Raw genomic sequence first — 12,500 nt, forward strand, 5'->3', positions numbered from 1 at the left:
GGAAACTTAAAAACTGCAGGATTCTGAATGAAGTTCTGCAGGACAGACGTCAGAGACAATGCTCAGGACGTGAAGAGACTCTGAAGCAGATCAGCAGGATTCTGGCTCAGGCTGCTGAGTCTGCGTCTGACCTCAGAGATGAAGGAGGCTTCCAACATGGCCGCCGGCCGGTCGGCGCCTCATTCAGCCACCAGCAGATCAGCTGCCATTTATGGAGGTTAAAGCAGAACATGGATGAGAGCGGAGGAAGAGATGAAAGTTAGGGTGTCTCACTCTCTCTCACACACACACACACACACACACACACACACACACACACACACACACACACACACTTCCTCAGTAACGGTTCACTCTGTTTTCTGAGTCAAGTCGAAAGAAGCCGGGGCGAGCGAGATAAGAGGAAGTGGTGTCTCTGTCACATTTTAAATGAATTTAAAGTGTGTGTGTGTGTGTGTGTGTGTGTCCTTATATGGTGAAACAGAGGGCATGAGAGCGTAGCCGTGATAAAACACTAACAGAACACACACAGACACACACAGGTGTGTGTCACAGCATGTGCACACTGTGATGATGATGGGATGTTCTCACAGATGATTTATGAGTTTTTATTCAACACACAGACTTTGAATCAACAGACCACACACACTTCCTGTCACTAACTTCTACTTCCTGTATGAAGGATTATACTCGTGACACACACACACACACACACACACACACGTCCTCCTCCCTGTCAGCTCCACACAAACACTTCAGAACCAGCAGGTGAGAAACTTCAAATCACACACAAGCAACTGAGACCGGAAACAAACGAACGACCAAACGCTCGTCGTGAGAGCTGCTGCTGCCGCACAACACCACAGTGTGTTCTCACTGTCACGTCACCGAGGCGGGGTCCGAGGGGTCAGGGGCCCCTGGGCGTGGGCCCCTGTACAAAGAGAGACTTAATATCTGGTTTGAAAGTTAAAAACACAAAAAGACGACAGAGATTCTGACGCTGATGATAAATCCCTGAATTATTAACTGAAGGTTTTATTACATGAACTTCCTGCTGCCAAAACCAAGCTGAGTCCTACACACACTCACTCACTCACTCACTCACTCACACACAGAATATTAAGTAAGAACATTAAAATTCACTGAATCCTGATGAAAAGATTAAAACATTAAACTTGTTAGAGATCAAACATGAAAACTTCTTCACGTGATTCTGACGCGGAGGAAAGATTCACTGTCGTAAAGCAGAACAGTGTGAACATCACAGCACCGACACCACGGCCAGCAAACACAGCACGGGACTGTCCACACACTTCTGTCCACATGGTGTAGCACTGAGCCTCTGTCCTGCCCCCTGCTGGACATGTGACGCTACAACATGTGGATCAATCAGCTGCTGTTTGGCTGCAGTTATTATTTACTGGATCAAATTAAATATGAATGAATGAATGAATGAATGAATGAACGTGTAGGTTTCAGGTTTTATTTCCATCGTCTGCCTCAGCATGAACACAAACACTGAAAACTCTGAAGCTGGAGACAGATTCAGTGGGCGGAGCCTCAGCTTCCTTTAGGTTTTTACTATTGATTCAACTTCATGTCTGTGAAAATGAGATTTTCAGAATAAACGACGCAGCAGATCGAGAGCAGACGAGGGGCTGAGAAACTTTATTCACAAAGACAAAGCCACACGTTAACAATCTGCTTATTCATCAGTCTCACTGTAACCATGGTTACTGATCAATCCCATGATGCTGTGTGCTGTCAGGGGTCGGGGGGTGAGTGGGGGGTGGGGTGTCATGATTCTACAAATAAGATTTGTTATTATTAATTATTAACATCAGGAAATGATGTTTGAACTAAGTTTTATTTTACATTCTTTTCTTTACAAAAAGAATCTGAGTTTAAAATGTGTGTGTGTGTGTGTGTGGAGTTGGACCGTACCATGTTGGGCCAGTGTGTGTGTGTGTGTCAGTCTGTCACTTGGTACGATCCTGTTTTAACACCGACTCTCACTGAGCTTCACTGAACTTGCTAGCTGTGCGTGTTTTCAGGGCAGTGTGTGTGTGTGTGTGTGTGTGTTGTGTGTGTGTGTGTGTGTGTTGTGTGTGTGTGTGTGTGTGTGTTGTGCGTTAGCGGTCGAGGACGTAGGTCTTGTAGAGGCGGTTCATCTGCTCCAGGAAGATGAAGGTGAGGACGGTGTGAGGTCCGAGTCGAGCGTAGTACGGAGTGAAACCTTTCCACAGGGAGAAGAAGCCTTCTTTACCTACGACTCGCATCAGCACCTCCTGAGGGACACACACCGGGGACGCACACCGGGGACGCACACCGGGGACGCACACCGGGGACACACACAGAACACACACAGAATCAATACACAAAAACAAAAGCTGAAAGTTTTTCACACAAAGTTAAACTCGGATTCACGGGAGGTTTAAAAAGCTCCCACACACGTGATCAGTAACAATAACAGGATCAATAACATGTGAGCAAACAGCTTAAGTCTGAGGTCAAAGGTCACTGGAGGCTCCGCTGTGCTTTAACCCTTTAATTTCCCTCGGACGCTCCGAACACAGAAACTCACCAAACCGTTTTTATACTCCGGCTTCCCGTCGATCATCCTCATGTTCTGGATCCTGAAAAATAAACCAAACAAACAAACATGGAGTCCGGGTTCATCTCAGACCCACGCTCCTACGCTCCCACGCTCCCACGCTCCCACGCTCCCGCGCGGCCCCAGCGTCAGATTTTCTGAAGCTCACAGTCTCACCTGGTCTTTACGATGTCGACGGGCATGGAGGCTGCGGTCGTAACCAGGCCACTGATCATACTGGCACAGAAATGACACAGAATATCGTCCCTGAAATACCCTGTGGACACACACACACACACACACACACACACACACACAGGTCACATGACACCGGAGCTCGGTCTGAGTTCAGGATCTGTGCGTTCAGGAAGTTCACGGTGTACCTGAGTCCAGCAGCGCCTGTTTGGACTGAGAGTAGGAGGCCAGCTGAGCCGCGTTCACCACCACCGCTCGAGCCATGGTCGGAACACAACCCTGTGACACACACACACAAGCACACAACACTCCCACTCAGCTATTCTGCCCATGAGTCCATGAATCTATGAGTCCATGAACATTTGGTTTATAAAACACTCATGTTCTGAGACAGTTTTAATATTTAGGAAAAGCTGCAGCTTTGAATTTCTCTGAAATGTTCCTGAACAACAAACAGCAAACGAATCAGTTCCCACCCTCCACAGCGTGGACACGCCCTCCTCTCTGCTGATTCGAGCCAGAGCGTTAAAGACGTTGGTGTAACCTCTCCTCTGGTCAGGAGGAAGCCTGGACACATACACAGAGACAGAGACAGACAGAGACAGACTCAGTCAATCGATCAGTGTCTGGATTCAGTAAAATCATGTGATCATCCTCAGCCTCTCACCGTCCGTCCGCTGTCATCCTGATTAGAGCGACCTCTGCTGGAGTCCCCACAAAAGCTCCTGTAGCTCCAGCTGTCATACCGATCAGAGCCTGCAGGGGGAGCACTCTGTTACTGCAGGCTAACAGCTAACTGCTGCTAACAGCTAGCAGCTGCTAACAGCACAAGTGTCGTCTTAGTGAAAACCTGTCCGCTGTAAAAAAGTGAGCGCACCTTGAGGAAGAAGTTCGGCGGCCGTCCGTCGGCTCCGGTCATCTTCTCAAACAGGATGGTGTAGATTCCCAGACGAGTCGTCGTGTAGGTCGCCTGACGCAGCAAACCTGCTGACAGACTGACGGACAGAGAGACGAGGTGTCTTTACTGTGCAGAGACAAACTATTATCATTAAAGTCATGTCAATAAATAAACCTGCCACAAAGAAATACACAATCAGAAGTTCAAGTGTCAGGTGAAGCGGGAGGTGAAGCTGCAGGTGAAGCGGGAGGTGAAGCGGGAGGTGAAGCTGCAGGTAAATGAAGCGGGAGGTGAAGCTGCAGGTAATTGAAGCGGGAGGTGAAGCTGCAGGTAAATGAAGCGGTAGGTGAAGCGGGAGGTGAAGCTGCAGGTAATTGAAGCGGGAGGTGAAGCTGCAGGTAACTGAAGCGGTACATACCCGGTGTAGATGCCTCGGACGCCCTCGTTCCTCAGGATGGAGAACAGAGCGTGGAAGCTGGTTTTATATTCCCGAGCCTTCGTCCCCTGACCGCTCAGCTGCATCCTGTTCTTCACCAGATCCAACGGCTGCACAAAGACTGTCGCACCCATCCTGGGCAGACAGACAGGTACGGAGAGAGAGAGAGAAATATCACAGACTGACAGACAGACAGGTGTAACAGCTAAGACAGGTGCTGCTGTACCTGTGCAGAGAGAAAAGCACGGACATTTCATCAACATGTCATCATCAACTCGCTGTCAGGAGATTACTGTGACGCCATTTTGGAGGAAGCAGTGGGCGTGACTGACGGAGCAGGGACGGGTTAAAGGTGGTGAGGGAGCGTTATCAGAGACGAACAGCTTGTACTGTGATAAACAACAGCATCAGACGCTCGGGCTCACCTGGACACGCCCCCTGCAGTGTTACCAGCAGCCTGCGTGTTACTGAACACATTACCTGATCCGTGTGCAGACCTGTCAACATGTGATGACCTCTGTCTGTTTGTCCTCCGTCTGTCCAACCTGCTGCACTCGTTAAACCACATGTCTTCACAGCTTTCAGTCCAAAGATAAATAACTGATAATTACATTATACTGATTAGAGCCACAACGATTTGTTGACTGATCGATTAGTTGATGAACAGAAAAGTCAAATATTCGATGTTCCAGCTGCTCAGACGTGACCATTTGTTTTGTCAGTAAACTGAACGTCTTCGGGTTCTGGACAGAACAAGACATCAGAAGACATCAGAAGACATCAGAAGACGTCATCTCAGAAATAAAACATTTTTCTATTTTCCAGACAAAACAATTAATCAAAAAATTTCACAGACTCGTTGATAATTAACTGGCTGCAGCGAACAGTGAGGAAATGTCCATCAGTTCCTCAGTGTCCACGGTGAAGTCCTCACAGCTGTCTCTCACACTCATGGACATGTTCACCTCTCATGCACGCTCCCTGAGAAGGAGGTGCACAGCTGAGGGGGGTTCATGACATTTAAGGGACAGACATGCAGCTGCTGAGAGACAGACGGACAGACGGAGGGACAGACAGAGGGAAATGCCAGTGTCTCTGTACAGTGTACAAACTAAAAAAATGACCCTCTTCACTCAAACATTTGTGAACACATGATTCTGGTGTGTCCACTGAACAAAGAAACACAGACAGGTAACCCTTTGGTTTGTTTGGTAAAGTGATGAACTGTTTCACAGATGCTAACATCTGTATGAGGCTGGTCACACACACATGATAAAGGCACAGCTGTGTGTGTTGGTTAGCTCACAAACACCGGACACGGTATTTAACCCAGTCAGGTGTGACGACCGTTAAATCTGCTTCTAACGGGACGGAGAAGGCGGCGCGAACGCGTCCGGTGCACCAGGAGCTAACGGGCACAAAATACTTCGTAACACCGGTGAGTTCTCAAAGTGTGTTTCCGCTGTAAACTACGGTCTGCGGAAACAAGATAAAGCTTTCTCATTATTCTGGTTTGACGTTAGGTGACAATCAGCTGGGGTCGCTAGCTGGGTTTGGGGTTAAAAGTCGTTTCAGCCTAATATCGGTGGGGTAACAGATTTCGCCATAACGCTGTCACAGGACGTCGGTGTTAGCAGCTAACAGGTAACGGTCAGCGCAGCCTCACGGAGCCGTTACGGCTGCGCGCTGCGTTACAAACCGGACAAGAAGTTCTTGTTCAGAATCAGAATAACGCAGCAGTGTTAGCTACTCGTGTGGCAGCCACACCGCTGACATTAGCACGTTAGCATGCCAGCTAGCAAAGCTCCTACCCGGCCAAGCCTCCGAACAGAAACTTGATGGCCTTCGGAGAGGTCTTGGGCTTTGCCTCCGCCATGTTTCCCTGGTCGGTCAGTGGCCACAGAGTCCCCGGTCAGATTCCCGCTTCTGTGTGCCTCTGGGCCGGACGGTCCACCTTCTCTCTGGGGTGCAGCAGCAGCAGCAGCCGGGGCAAGGTGACTCTGTAACGGGCACGTCCAAAGACACGAAGTCCAGCGGACCAATCAGGAGGTGAGGACGAGAAGCACGAAGCTCAACGAACAAATACGATGTTTGCGCTGCCTTCAGGGTCCCCTAAAGTAGCTCGTACACCAGACCGCTGTCCCGTAATTGCTATTTGCCAATATTGCGTTTTTGAAGAGATTTAGTTGAGACTGTTATTCTGACAAAAAGAGTTTAAAGATTAAAAATTGGCATTGACGCTAAATTTAGATTTGGTTGTCGAAACATGTCCAGTGTTTTGAAACTTTGTTTTTTCTGCAAACTGAGCAGTGGTTGAATATCCGACAACACGGGAAAGCAACAGTTACATCAAATAAATGACTTGTCAAATGTATGAAAATAAATAATATAAAATATCGTTATAAAAACAATTTAAAACAAAAAAATAGCATCAAATGGTGTAAGGTTAATAAACACGCTGTATGAACGTGTGAATGCGGTACATTAGCATTTATCTGCTACATTCTGCGGACTCATGAATTATATCCATCAGTCAGTGTAAATACATTTAAACTATATTATTTCTTCTCTAACCATTAAAATCAATCATGACAAAATTCATCATAACTGTTTATTCGAGCACGGGGATTTTATTAATATGTAAAAAAAAATGTAAACAAGGCGTCACAGCATTAAAGTGACTGACGTGACTCTCGTCCAATAGAATTCCGCTGTTTTCTCTTTCTACACAGTCATTGGTTTAGAGCTCCGGAGTGGGCGGGAGCTATGAAATGCAACAGTTTACTGAGGAAATAGAAACCGGCGACGGTGAGTAGAGACATTAAACCGTGGTTTCTATCGGAGGTGACTCAGTTCTGCCTCAGCCTGAGGACACAGGTCAAACCCAGGGACTCCAGCTGCCGCTCACGTTTCCTGCTCCGACGTGTTTGCGTCGTTTTAACGGTTATTTGCCGGGACGGTGGGACGGAGCAGCTAGCGTTAGCTAACAGCAACGAAATAAACACTGTCATTAAAAAGTCTGTTTCCTGTAGTTTTGAATGGGTTTTTATTACAGTAAATCAAACGTGTGACCGTGCGTGTGAATACTGCGAAGCAGGATATTACAGGATGAGTGAGGAGAGAAAATCCAGGAGGAATAACAGGAAATAAAACCAGAATAAAAACAGTTTACTGCGTCCCAGACAGAGCGCTCTGACCCGAACCCCTAACTCCAGCTTTGGTTTCATCCATTTGAAATGTAAAGTTAAAGCAAACCTCAGAGTTTTAAATTAATAATTAACCGGTAAATACTGTTTATCTTTTACATTTGATCTAATTTTCACTTCTCTCCGCAGCAGGTGGCGATGCTGTGACATCACACTTCAAGGCGTCCAATGACAGCACTCGAATCATGGCTGTGGGTGGGGCACCACACAGGGTGGACCAATGAGGAAGAGGGACAGCCATGACGGACAGGGACAGGGAGGGTCGGCGGAGCAGCTTGGGAGGAGAGGGGACAGGGGCCAGGCGGCGGTGAGACAGATGGGGAGGGGGGAGACTGGAGGTGAGACAGGTGTCTTGCCCCCGCTGCCTGTCTTCCTGTTCCCCTCGGAGATGGTGTTTTACTCCGAACAGAGAAAATCACACAGGAGAGTGTTAACTCTGTACAACCCCTACAGATTCAGGATCAGCTTCAAGAGTCAGTGTCTGTCTGTCTCTGTCTGTCTGTCTGTCTGTGTCTGTGTCTGTCTGTGTCTGTCTGTCTGTCTGTCTGTCTGTGTACATATGATTTGGACACACTGCAGGAACCTGGATCTGCAGGAAATAAAACTTCCCCTCTCTCTCCCCCCTCTCTCTCTCTCTCTCCCTCTCTCCCTCCCTCCCTCCCTCTCTCTCCCCCTCTCTCTCTCTCTCTCTCCCTCCCTCCCTCTCTCTCTCCCTCTCTCCTTCTCTCTCTCTCTCTCCCTCTCTCCCTCCCTCCCTCCCTCTCTCTCCCCCTCTCTCTCTCTCTCTCCCCCTCTCTCCCTCTCTCTCTCTCTCTCAGTGTTGTGTACTGCTCCCTCGCTCTACAGAGTGGTGGAGGCGGAGGGAAGCGTCCGAGCGAAATCCTGCGTTGACCTGTAAGGACGTGATCACGTGACGCGCTCGGTGTCACAGCTTCAGTTTCACCTGTTATAAAACAGCTGTTTGTAGTATGACATCACTTCCTCTTCCTTGCAGGGTGGTGCGTCACCTGGATGTCTCCCCTCGTAACTGGGGCCGCAGAGACCGGTTTCGAATAGCAGTCAGAGGGGGAGGCCAGGTGGGAGAGCGGGAGATCTGGGCTGAGCTGAGAGGAGGAGAGGAGGGGGAGGGGGGGAGGAGGAGAGGAAGAAGAGGAAAGGGGGAGGAGTAAACGAGGAGGACGAGGCCAGCAGAGGGCGCTGTCTGCCCTGAGTCCCCTGTCTCCTCTGCTGGTGCCCACACAAACACACCTGCAGCTGCCCACCTGTCCAGGTGAGACTGCTTCCTCTGAGAGTCAGTGATTTAGTTCAGCTCAGTGTGTTTTTGTACTGATGAGTGTGTGTGTGTGTGTGTGTGTGTGTGTGTGTGTGTGTGTGTGTGTGTGTGTGTGTAGCTGTGCGCAGTGTGTCTCAGTGGGTGGTGTGTGTGATGGCGGCGGTGCTGTGTGTCGCAGTCCTGATGCTCCCCCTCCACACTGAGACCAGCTCGGTGGTTCCACGCTGGCTGCACGTCTCCACCAATCAGAAGCTGGCCTGCGCCTACACGCTGGGTAACACACACACACCTGTAACACACTCATACACACACCTGAGTAAAGAAAGTCCAGGTACACAGGTAAAGTCTGTCTGTCTCTCCCTCCCTCAGGGCTTCTCACCATGGCGTTTCTACGGTAACCGCTGACATCATGCTGCCATCGCCACCTCTCGTGTTTGAGTGACAGCTTCTTGTCATCGCTATAGCAACCAGGGACCACACCCAAGCTTCCCTGATCTCCACACAGACACAGACTGTCTCCATGAACTCAGCACACTGATGTCCTCTGAGCGAGGACGGGACTGACTGATGTAATTAGCTGCCTCGTGTGTATAAAACTTTATTTAGAGCTGGAAGCAGACAGAAGCAGACGGGTGCAGACAGAAGCAGACGGGTGCAGACGGGTGCAGACAGAAGCAGACGGGTGCAGACGGGTGCAGACGGGTGCAGACAGAAGCAGACGGGTGCAGACGGGTGCAGACGGGTGCAGACAGAAGCAGACGGGTGCAGACGGGTGCAGACAGAAGCAGACGGGTGCAGACGGGTGCAGAGGGCCGGCTGTGGACTCGCCACATTCAGGTGGTCGAGGTGAAGCCGAAGACACGTGATCATTAAAGCGACAACTTTAAAAGCCGTTTGTTTCTGGTTTCACTTTTCTTCTTTTTGTGCTTCTTTCTGGTGGAAACAGGACACGGTGGGGACAGTGAGAGGGACAGAGGACACGTCAGTCAAATCCAGTGAACTGGTCCTTCACAGATTCTCTGAGGAGGAGCTGGAGTGAACTTGAAATAAACTGTTGGTGCGTTTGTTGTGTGGATGCTGTCCACTCAGTAACATCACGTGTTCACCTCTGTCCTGTGTCCACAGCAGCTGGTTAGCCTAGCTTAGCATAAAGACAGGAGACGCTGTCATGGTGAATCAGTGTCAGCGGATCATGGATGAATGAATGAATCTGGTCTCAGCTGCAGAACAACAAACAAACATCTTGTGTGTGTTTATTTGTTTATTTAACAGAATAAACTCCTGCATCAGCAGTAAAAGTACAAAGGTTCAGCTTCATGTTTAAAATGTGTGAAATCACGGAGCCGTGATGAATCTCCGCGCTCGTGAGAACACGGAGGTGACGTCATGATCGGATCGGTTCAGTGAGCGCGCTCCAGCAGCTCAGGAAGCTCCGAGCTTTTACCTTGAAAAAGTGCCGTGGTCTCACTGTGAGCATCCGTCTCAGAGCTGGACTCCAGGTGAGGTCAGTGTGAAGTCATCTGATTGGCTGCTCCTGTGGAGAGGGCGGGACCAGAGGCCTGTTGGCGAGGAGGAAGATTTAAGATCATCATCATTGTGTGTGTGAAAACCACGTGCCCTGTCCTCCTCTCTCACCTGTCGTCCTCCTCGTCCTCCCCGTCCAGAGAAGACGGTGGTCAGTCCGTTGTGGGTGGGGACACGTCGAAGGGGGCGGGTCCTGGACTCCCTCAGCTCTGAAAGGAGCTCGGGGCTGGACAGGGACAGACGAGCTGCAGACGGACGGAGGGGAATCAAGTTTGTGGTTCAACGTGAGGCAGCTTTAAACAAACTGCTTTACAGCGGGCCCCGGGCCTCGGGCCCCGGGCCTCAGGCCCCGGGCCCCAGGCCTCAGACCCCGGGCCTCAGGCCCCAGGCCTCAGACCCCGGGCCCCGGGCCTCAGACCCCAGGCCCCAGGCCCCAGGCCTCAGACCCCGGGCCCCGGGCCTCAGGCCCCGGGCCTCAGACCCCGGGCCTCAGACCCCAGGCCCCGGGCCTCAGGCCCCGGGCCTCAGACCCCAGGCCCCAGGCCCCAGGCCTCAGACCCCAGGCCCCGGGCCTCAGACCCCGGGCCCCAGGCCTCAGACCCCGGGCCTCAGGCCCCAGGCCTCAGACCCCAGGCCCCGGGCCTCAGGCCCCGGGCCTCAGACCCCAGGCCCCGGGCCTCAGGCCCCGGGCCTCAGACAACGGACCCCGGGCACCAGGCCCCAGACCCCAGACAACGGACCCCATTTGGTAAATATGAGGAGAAACAGAAAACAGATCCAGGTGCTTTCACTTCATCCTGCTCACCTGGTCTGCTGCTGTAGGAGGGAGAGGACGAGGAGGACGAGGAGCTCCATGGAGAGGAGGAGGGAGGGGGACTAAAGGGGGAGGAGACCACACTGGATTCACTAGGAGACTGAAATTTGTTCCGACACTCTGGAAAAAGAAAGGATGAGAAATAAGAGAGGGACGAGAAGATGTGGACAGACTGTGAGACAGAGGAGACAGTAGCTGTCCCGGGTCTCTTTGTGGTTAGGAGATTTTCACCTTGGAGAAACTCGGCTTGCAGCTCTGGACTTTGCAGAGACAGATGAGGAGACAGAGACGATGAAGAGGACGGGAGCTGAGTTTCTCGTCCTGCTGTCCCCGAGGTGGACGTAGGCGGAGACACAGACCTCATGATGAACGTCTGCAGTGGGTGGAGCTTCAGAGAGAGTTCATCTGTTAGCAGCTGCAGACAGAGCGCTCTGATGTCCTGACAGTGTGAGGAGACAGTGAATGCAGCGTTTCAATCTGAAACATAAACACAAAACGTTTGTTTGTCTGTTGATCAGTGTTTATTCAGCACGTCTCACGAAGACAGCGGGTGAAGACGGACTGAGCTGGACTCGAGTTTCAGGTCTCTGGTTTGTTAAAGGAGCTGTTCTCAGACCACCTTCCCTCCCAGTTCTCCCAGTTTGTTCTCACTCACTGGTTTGAAGCTGCAGCTCCTCGGCTCGTCGAGGCGTCGGCGGAGTGACGGCTCCACGAAGAGTGTGTGTGTGTGTGTGAATAATAGAAAAGTTCGTCCACACGTCCCAAAAGTCCAAATTAATTATTGACATGTTTTTATGACAGTTTCCATGGAGACCAGGAAGGACAGAGAGAGAGAGAGAGAGAGAGAGAGAGAGAGAGAGAGAGTCAGCTGGACCCTTAACCCACACACACACACACACACACAGAATCCAGATTTGACACAAACTCACCGGAGAGACTCACATAAACACAAACAAACAAACAAACAGTGTCACAGCTGGAGGAGAAACAAACGATTCAGAAACGAGATCAAATAAAATCTGTTTTTTTTCCTCAGATGTGAAAAAGTTTATTATTTACAGAACAACAACAACAACAACAACAGGTGTGGACAGAACATCGAGAACAGCTGATGGAGACGAGGGTGCACAGCTCAGAGGACCCTGTCTTCAAATGTAAAACGTCTCATTGTCCGTCTCAGCTTTTCGCTTCAAATGTGACTCAAACGTTTGGTTCAGGTAATTTTCTGCAGGTCGACTCGGGGCAGCTTCTGATTGGCCGACAGAGGAAGTGTTTCTTCGTCTGTCTACCTGTACAGGTGTACGTGTCCACCTGCTCTCACAGACACGTCCCACCACCACGCCGGAGTTATAGCGTCCACTTCAAACACCTGCAGAGACACAGAGGTAAAAACGTCACTGTCCTGCAGATTTAAACCGTCCAATAAAAACACACCTGTGAGACGTCCAGGTTTGGAGCTGGAGGCAGCATCACGCGGCTGAGGGTCCTCACAGGTTCAGAGGGACAAACGGGTTTGTGTACCTGGTCTCTCTGTGTGTGCACAGACACCTGCTGCAGCAGT

General features: G+C 50.5%; 3 protein-coding genes, 1 long non-coding RNA gene and 1 pseudogene across 5 annotated transcripts in view; 1 reads left to right on the forward strand and 4 right to left on the reverse strand.

The window, feature by feature from the left end:
* Positions 1-7,026, reverse strand: part of LOC121176775 — a 26,880-nt gene extending 19,854 nt beyond the window's left edge. Inside the window, exons 1-2 of the long non-coding RNA XR_005893062.1 lie at positions 7,015-7,026; positions 1,336-1,340 (exon numbers count right to left, since the gene is read on the reverse strand). This is a non-coding gene — a long non-coding RNA (uncharacterized LOC121176775). The remainder of the gene's footprint in view (positions 1-1,335; positions 1,341-7,014) is intronic.
* slc25a11 (solute carrier family 25 member 11) lies at positions 1,648-6,147 on the reverse strand. The gene is made up of 10 exons (XM_041030841.1): positions 5,934-6,147; positions 4,105-4,257; positions 3,666-3,783; positions 3,456-3,544; positions 3,265-3,355; positions 2,977-3,067; positions 2,771-2,870; positions 2,585-2,636; positions 2,119-2,288; positions 1,648-2,082 (listed from the first exon to the last, which is right to left on the reverse strand). Exons 1-9 carry the CDS (start codon positions 5,996-5,998, stop codon positions 2,133-2,135), a joined length of 915 nt encoding a protein of 304 aa, XP_040886775.1. The 5' UTR covers positions 5,999-6,147; the 3' UTR covers positions 1,648-2,082; positions 2,119-2,132.
* On the forward strand, positions 6,962-9,893 carry LOC121176771 (annotated as a pseudogene).
* Positions 9,894-10,001: 108 nt separating this feature from the next.
* Positions 10,002-11,644, reverse strand: LOC121177270 (putative protein TPRXL). Its single transcript, XM_041031523.1, has 5 exons — positions 11,595-11,644; positions 11,171-11,416; positions 10,931-11,059; positions 10,237-10,370; positions 10,002-10,160 (listed from the first exon to the last, which is right to left on the reverse strand). The coding sequence occupies exons 2-5, from the start codon at positions 11,301-11,303 to the stop codon at positions 10,107-10,109; spliced, it is 450 nt and encodes a 149-aa protein (XP_040887457.1). The 5' UTR covers positions 11,304-11,416; positions 11,595-11,644; the 3' UTR covers positions 10,002-10,106.
* A 318-nt stretch (positions 11,645-11,962) lies between these two features.
* Positions 11,963-12,500, reverse strand: part of znhit1 (zinc finger, HIT-type containing 1) — a 1,823-nt gene continuing 1,285 nt past the window's right edge. For both annotated transcript variants that reach the window (XM_041031288.1, XM_041031289.1), the window contains exons 5-6: positions 12,461-12,500; positions 11,963-12,308 (exon numbers count right to left, since the gene is read on the reverse strand). The exon at positions 12,461-12,500 is cut by the window's right edge and continues 130 nt beyond it. In XM_041031288.1, the coding sequence (XP_040887222.1) occupies positions 12,287-12,308; positions 12,461-12,500 (62 nt within the window). In that variant the 3' untranslated portion in view covers positions 11,963-12,286. The remainder of the gene's footprint in view (positions 12,309-12,460) is intronic.

This window comes from Toxotes jaculatrix, chromosome 23 (assembly GCF_017976425.1).
Source record: "Toxotes jaculatrix isolate fToxJac2 chromosome 23, fToxJac2.pri, whole genome shotgun sequence".
NCBI classification, from domain to species: domain Eukaryota; kingdom Metazoa; phylum Chordata; class Actinopteri; family Toxotidae; genus Toxotes; species Toxotes jaculatrix.